Source organism: Solanum verrucosum, unplaced genomic scaffold, assembly GCF_900185275.1.
Source record: "Solanum verrucosum unplaced genomic scaffold, falcon-dt-bn FXZP01000025.1, whole genome shotgun sequence".
Lineage (NCBI taxonomy): Eukaryota > Viridiplantae > Streptophyta > Magnoliopsida > Solanales > Solanaceae > Solanum > Solanum verrucosum.
Window position 1 is genome coordinate 57295 of NW_026020239.1, and position 8153 is coordinate 65447.

Here is an 8153-nt window from a genome sequence, read left to right on the forward strand (position 1 = left end):
TTAGTTATCAACTACAAACAGTCACAAGATCTTCGAATTAACAATAGGGAGACAAATTCTTGGGATGTGATCGATTATAGGCAAATATGGGCACATGGGTAATTGCAACTACTAGTAAATAGCTAAATATCAGTGAGTAGGCTGGACTATAGGGGAGATAGTTTTCTCTTGAACAACTACCCCGAATGAAGTGATTTCTTTCGAACATCAACAAGCAAGACAATGAAGAGCAGCCCACACCTTAATCCATTCACTCTCTCGAGCTAAATGTGTGGGATTGGGTTTAGGATTTACTCTCTCGAGCTAAACACAAGTCAACCCAATACCCACAAACCATCAATCAATAATCTTAGTTCTAATACCTCTCTTTCGAGCAAGCCAATAACACAAATATAGAATTACATTTGCAACTACAATTCTTAAATTAAACCACAATTAATGATTAAACTCACTTTTAAATAGCATTTAAACTAGTAATTAGCAATACCCATAAACTAATTCAGCCCATAATCACATGTTCACACTCGAAGAATTGGGGATTTAGCCTAACATCATAAAAAGGTAAAAACCATTACCGAATCGATTATGCATCAACTGGGTAATAGTGATTTAGTCTTTACAATGGTTCAATTTGTCGAATCTTAGAAACCCACTTCCAAATTCTACAAATTGAACTTCTCAAATTCTTCAAAGTTATGAAAAACTATAGAGAGAAGAGTTCTAAGCCTTCCAAAAATAAAATAGGTGTCAAACAATGTCAAAAGATACTAAACTAAATATTCAAAATCTAATTTATAGTCACCGAAAATAAGTTGCGAATGGCCGTTTGGTGAAGTAAGTCGGGCTCACCAAACCACTCGGCAAGCCACCCTTTGATCTCTTTCATCGCCTCTTCGTCTTGGTATGCAGCATCCTCAAGGATTGTAACTTTAGGCGATCTATCTTTGCTTCACGGAATTACTCACCTATGTGCCGACTGCTCCTTTTTGTCGCCGACTTGATTTTTTCCCTCAGGGTTGGCACACTGGAACTTTAGGCGGTGGAACTAGCCCTTCGACGATTAGCCATACGCTCTTGGCGATCACCAGTCCTGCCTTTCTTCAATTCTTCAGTTTATTTTGTTCTTTTTGCATGGTAGTGTCCTTGCTTTGTTCCTCAATCCATTTACATGAAAATCAAGGTTTTATCATCATTTTATGGCACAAATTAAGCATTCGAGGACACTAAATCTATCTAAATAAAGCCCCAAATGAGTCCAAATCTTGGACTCATCAACACCCCAACTTAAACTTTTGCTTGTCCTCAAGTAAAACTCAAGTTTAGCAGTTCAAAAAGGATGTCTCAAACAGTGCTACAAAAAAAATATATGAATGCACACAATAAGACTCAACTACTCATGAAATGATTAATTGTGCACTCAAAGATTCAAATTGTGACTCACCATTATCAAAGATGCTCAAGTTCACAATACTTGCTTCAAATGCAAGTTCAAGCTCAACAAAGGTACCCAAATGCCCTCACACAAAGAAGATTCTGCATTCTCACAAAGTTCTCTGACAATTTATAGTTTTGGAATCACATACGACTCTCACACTCACAAATATGAACACATGAATGATTTCACCCAAAGGTTTGCCCATATTTTCCAATCAACATTCTCTTCAGCTCACTCAAGATCACCAAGGTCTTTTCAAGGCTTGTAGCAGGGCTGAGTGCAAAGGTATAGTCATTTAGGCTCAGTAGCTGCTACTCTCATGAAATGTGGTTTGAACATCACTTTCCTTCTTTTCTTCAACATTTTAATCATGCTCATAATTCACCCCATTATTCAACTTCCAATGGACTACCAGACATCCCATTTCTTTTGCATCTTTCATTACTTTATTTCACAATTTTTTCATTATTTTTGTTTTGTTTTCTTCTTCTTTCTCTTTCTTCTACATGGAGGGGTTCCATCTTTTTGAAGATCATGGCTCAAAGGGGAATTTTTCACACTTCTTGATTTACCTTCTCTTTTCACCACACCCCCAACTTAGGATTTTGGCCTAAGTTGGCTATTCACACAAACCACACTTCATGAGAGTTATGGGTGAATGGTTAAAGAGAGGTCACAATTGTTCAAGTTTCTACCAAGAAAAGGATAAGGCTCAAAGGGGTTCAAGCAAGGTTCACACATCTCACTAGGTTAGACACAAAAAGAGGTATATTGACAATTTATGTCACTCATCAAATTTTTTGCCTAAGATCATTTCAAGAGCTTATATCACTTAGTCAACCGGACCAACATGATAAATTTTAGGTGTCAACACACACAATGTTGAAGGTAAGCTCATTACACAAGGCATTGGCACCAATATCAAACGAGACTCCACACTTTCTAGCTAGTGTGCAATGTTCATCACAAGAGACTCATTCGATAATCGACTAGTCACAACGAGATGCAAAAAGTCCACATATTGTCTATGCAACTTCATTTGGCCTCATCGTAGCTGCACATTCATTTCCTTCAATTAAGAGCACTATTTAAGACATCAGTATTGATCATAACTGATACTCAAATTTGCACAAAAACAACCACAATCATACGCAAAAGAGGTGGCACAATTATTTTCAAAACAAGGAGCCACAAGCTCAAATATCCACAAGATAGAATAAAAACACAATTAAAACACAAACCAATGTATATACACAAAATATAATCACAAGAAGTAAGTATGGAAATACCTCACCCCACCCACAAAAGAAAAACAATTGTCGTCAAATGCAACTAAAACCACCAAAAGTCAATAAGAACAATAGAGATGGAGGTAAAGAATGATCCTATCTACTCAGTCGCTCCGTCTGCCAGGGCATCAATGCTCGGGGTCACACTTTGATCTTAGGCATCAGTTCCCGGGGTAACAGAAACACTGGCTCCACTAGAGCCTACCATGAAAGTCTCTCTCAATGAAGTCTGCATGGCTGAATGTACCATAGCCTCCTCAACCTCCGTTAGACCCTCATATGTGATCTCCTCCTGGATTCCGAACTGCTTCTCATTAGTCTCAGCCTTAGACTCTGCAGCCACATCATCAGTTCTAACTTCATCTCTGGAGGTAGCCAGAGGTACATCAGAATCAACTAGCATATCTGTGTCTAGGTCATCAGGGATCTCCACAGTCCCAAAAATTATCGACATATCTGTGGACTTCAGTTGGTCCACTCCTTTCTCAACTCTGTAGTTGCAGCCTTTAGGGTCGTTACCTCATAAGTAGATCCCTGGTCTCTCTCACACACCTTTATCCTTGCCGCGAGGGGATCAATAAACTCTCTAAGAGGTGTCACAATAGCAGCGAGAGCTCCTTCAATCATCCTAAGAACTGTAGCCTCTATTATGGAGGCACATATATCAGCAGAATAGGCTAGATGCCCTATCCGTAGTATCGCGGCCTGTGTGAGTGGAGGTCAGGATGCAGCAAAGCTAGCAACAGACCTAGGAGGCAGGGGACCGGTAGAAGAGCTCTGGGTCATAGAAGGGGTAGAGCTAGGAATACCTGAAGGCCCAGAGGACGGAGAAGGAAAATATGCCTCTGCAGGTATAGTCTCAATGTCATTAGCCGAGGATGTATCCATCAGCGATGTCCCCGGCAATGGCACCATTTTGATTTAACATTTCTGTCACGACCCGAGAGCACCCCCAAGTCGTAACATTCGTATTTGACCTCTCGGAGGTCTCATACAAGCCCTTAGCATTCATCACATTAGATATGTAAAATAGTGCGGAATTAAAAACTCTTTAAATAAAATCCCATAAGACTCAAAGGTCACTTTTAAAAACATCATTCAAAAGTAAACAAGCGGAATACTAAGTCTCTTAGCCATCTTAGACATAAACGTGAAAACATACTAGGGACACGGCCCTTTACAATCAAAAGAAGTCTATTAAGTCTATTACAAGAATCTTATCATAAAACTAGAATAGAAAAGTCTTGCCCTCGACATATGAGGACATACCACAAAATCTAGGAAGAACTTCAAATCCCAAGTTACTACAAAACCCGCTCACTTGCCGGAACCTACACTTGTAGAAAATAGAGAAATATGGAATTAGCACAATTAAGTACTAAGTATGATGACCATGCAAAAACATGCTAAAAAGGACATTTATTTGAAATATGTGCTTTCATGCCATTTTTGATAAAACCTTCATATCACAATTATAAGAGACACATTTCAAGTCATCATCCACATATAAGACAATACCCACATAATAGACATACTCAACTAGTACCAATGTACAATACATGAATATAATTGACAAGTAAGCCTTTTCATCATTTCATGACCTCTATCTCAAGTTACCCAAAGCCACACTTAAGTGAAACATGAAGTGACCGCCCATACAATCTCTTTATATACACCTAAGTGTTCCTAAGGGTTACCATAGATAAGGAATGTACCATTACAATATAACATGCTAAGTCAAAATTCTTTAATGAACCACTTTAGGAGACATTTAAGCACATAAGGTGACTTTCACATAATAGTCGTTAGACTTAGGGAACTCACTTTAGTATCTTCAAAGCCTACTCGTGCCATGTGTAGATAGCATCCCATACTACTACCTACACGTTGTAGAACCTATCCAATAACTAGAGTGCACATCCCACATGATGGGAATAGGCATAACCGACATAGACCATACTAGCTAGGTATGGAATCCGGAGTCTATCCTACTCCGTGGAGGTTGTTCTACTTGCCAAAGGTAGAACTAATAAGCAACCTATGTAGGCACATGGTTTAGGAGATGTCCAAGGAAGTTCATTGTGCCTAATCTCATACTCAACTAGGCCACCTTCCTAACCACATCCACTCGGTGCTAGCCTTGTTTCCCATAGAGTATTCAATCACATATGTACTTAGAGAGGGTTCCTTTTCTAGTTCAACCAACTCATAGTACCTCTTCCCAAGAAAGGCCCCATTTCTTAGTCATGGCCAATCAAGGTTCATAAGGATAGCTCATTTGACTTTCTTAATACATTCCATAATTAAACACCTCCACCATAAGTGGATCAAACTAAGCAAGAACAATTTTATCCATAATAAGAGATTAAGCCAACTTACCATCCTCCAAAGCCATAATCAACAACACTCAAGTCCCAACCATTTTACTTACCACAAGAGAATTCATCATAACTTGCCCATAAGGCCACAACTTTCAATTTATCCATACATCATCAATTCATCATAGATAGATGTAGAGAATCATAAGAGTCACTAATACAATCCAATCCAAACACAATCTCATAAACTTTGAATCATAAGCAAAAGACCCACCTCATAAGCAAATTTAGGAATTTAGGGAAAACATGGATTCTTCAAGGAATTCCATATGAAATTATCTTAAAAACATTAATCAAACATTAATTCATCAATATAATGGCTTAGAAAACGTTTTGCCAATGAACGCATGCTTAGATTAGAATTTGAGATTTTGTTCTTTGACACACTTTTGATTGGACTCCTTGAAAGAAAGATTGATCAAGGATCAAGGGTCACCATACCTCTAAGTTGAAACCCACGAAAAATTGAAGAAGAAAGCACTCAAAACCTTCAACCCTAGCTCCAACTTCACCTTGGCCTTCAATGGTGTTCCAAAGAGAACCCTTCCTTACTCTTTTAAAATGGAACAAAATGATCCACAATCAGCCTAACACAATAATATAACCTCAAAAGAAAAGATTTGTGAAAAGACCAAAATGCCCTTAAATTTCCGGACGGACTCCTTGCCAACTGCCCAAATTTCAAAGGGCATAACTCACTCATACGAACTCGGAATCGAGCAAACTCGGTGGCGTTGGAAAGATCGTTCCAAACATAACTGGAAATACTACTGGATCATCCTGAGCTAGGAGTTATGACTGCTCAAAGTTGGCCAAAAACTCACTGATTTCCACACTTGGCAGAATTTCCAGATTTTGAACTTAGCCAATTTCCAGATTCTGAACTGTTTTTTTTTCCAAAAGTGACTACTTCCAATTTATGCTTAAACTTTAAAAATTCATACGTTAGGCTCTAGTTTCACCTATCTATTTTTAGGGTCGCTACATTATCCCCCACTTGGAAACATTCGTCCCCGAATGACACTTCAACATATTAAGGGTAAAGACTTAAAACTAGCAGCCCACAACAATCTTACTATATCAATTTAAAAACACTCATCAAGGAGGAAACATCAACTCCACATAACAAGTCATTACAACACAACTTCATTCATATTTATGGAAATAGAAACACACCTACAACTCAACATGCCTCAAATCTTTTCCATTTCTCATTTATTTGGAGGAACTTCCTTCTCCATAGCACCTCATGCTCATAACAACATCAAAGAACACAATATGCAATTAACTCATTAAAACACAATCATGCCACATCAAGAAAACACTTAAGCATGCTCAACTAATCAACTCATGAAATGTTTTAGCAACTCATCATATATGCATATAAACAGGAGAGACATCATTATGAAAACTCATTTTCTCATTTAACAAGAATTCAACTTAAAGCATGCATCATTATAAGGAGAAATGTAGAAACTCATTTTTTTTTTTACACAAGACTCCAAAAACCATGCATCATGCTTCTACAATTCTATGACTCAAGCTTGATTAGGAATAGAAGAAAGAGACAAGAATTTCCAAACTCACCTCAACTCATCATTCAACATACCATCCCCCACTTAGGAGAAACCCATCTAAACTAACACAAAAGTATTCCAACACAAAACTAGACATTATGACTTACCGGCACCTTTATCCGAATTTGCTTCCTTGTTAGCTTGGAGAGCATAGAAACGATTCCTTGCTTGACCATCAACACTAGGACCACTATAAGGAGCTTGCCTAGCATTCCTTCCTTTAGCCACAATATTAGGACAATTGCTCACCTTGTGATCATTCTTTCCACAACCATAGCACCCATTAGTACCGGCTAGACATTTCCCAAAATGCTTCTTTCCACAAGTGGGACAAGTAGGCTTAACAAATTGAGATCCACCACCTTTCTCTTGGTTAACCTTGGGAGCACTTGAAAAATCTAGGTTTGGTACCCTCTTCTTGAACCTAGGTTGACCTTGCTCATCGGATCTACCCCTCTTCACATCCCTATTCATCCTCTTAAGTTTGGACTCCTCAATAGATTGAGCATACACAACAAGCCTAGAGATATTCATGTCACCATGAAGCATTGCCGTACGACACTCTTCTTTCACCAAGTCGGATACACCGGTAACAAACCTACTCATCTCCTCTCTAGAGTTAGACACCAAAGATGGAGCATACCTAGACAACATAGAGAACTTCAAAGCATACTCCTCCACACTCATATTACCTTGCCTAAGATTAATGAACTCCTCAATTTTGCACTCCTTCTTCTCTAGGGGAAAGTACTTACCCAAGAATGCTTCCTTAAACTCCTCCCATTCTATAGGACCCGCTTCCTCCGGCCTATTTGCCTTCCATTGAGTGTACCAAATTTGGGCCACCTCCTTCAATTGGTATGAAGCTAATTCCGCTTTCTCTCTAGAAGATACTCCCATAGCATCCACAATTTTGTAAATCTTATCCAAGAATCCTTGGGGATCTTCTCCAATTCTAGAGCCCAAAAAGATAGGAGGATTCATCCTCACGAAGTCTCTCAACCTTGAGGCTACCGTACTCTCATAAGCATTCACCCCAGGCCCCATATCTCTGTTTGCTTGAGCCGTCATGGCTTGGGCTAAGGTCACAAAAGCCGCTCTAATCTCTTCATTAGTCATGGCCGGGGGAACCACCGGAACCTCATTCTCTTGCTCACCTATAGGAACTTGATTGCATTGCACACCTTGACCATTTTGCACAACTTGAGGACGAACTCCCTCATCACCTAACTCATCTTCCTCTCTCCTTCGATTCGCCCTCGTATTCATTTCCTATAAACACAAGAGAAGGATTAGGAAAAGGACACTTATAAACCAAACTCTAAGGCACGACTTCAAGAATAATGTAAGAAGTGTAACTTCTACCGTCCTATAGCCTCTCGCTCATAGATGTGTCGCGACTCACACCGATGAACAAGACTCTACTAGACGTGGCTTTTGAGACTTTGAACCTAAGAACCATTTCCCAAAACCT

General features: G+C 39.1%; 1 protein-coding gene across 1 annotated transcript; it reads right to left on the bottom strand.

The window, feature by feature from the left end:
• Positions 1–6775: 6775 nt before the first annotated feature.
• Positions 6776–7948, bottom strand: LOC125832801 (uncharacterized). The gene is made up of 2 exons (XM_049511995.1): positions 7372–7948; positions 6776–7077 (listed from the first exon to the last, which is right to left on the bottom strand). Exons 1-2 carry the CDS (start codon positions 7946–7948, stop codon positions 6776–6778), a joined length of 879 nt encoding a protein of 292 aa, XP_049367952.1.
• Positions 7949–8153: the final 205 nt, after the last annotated feature.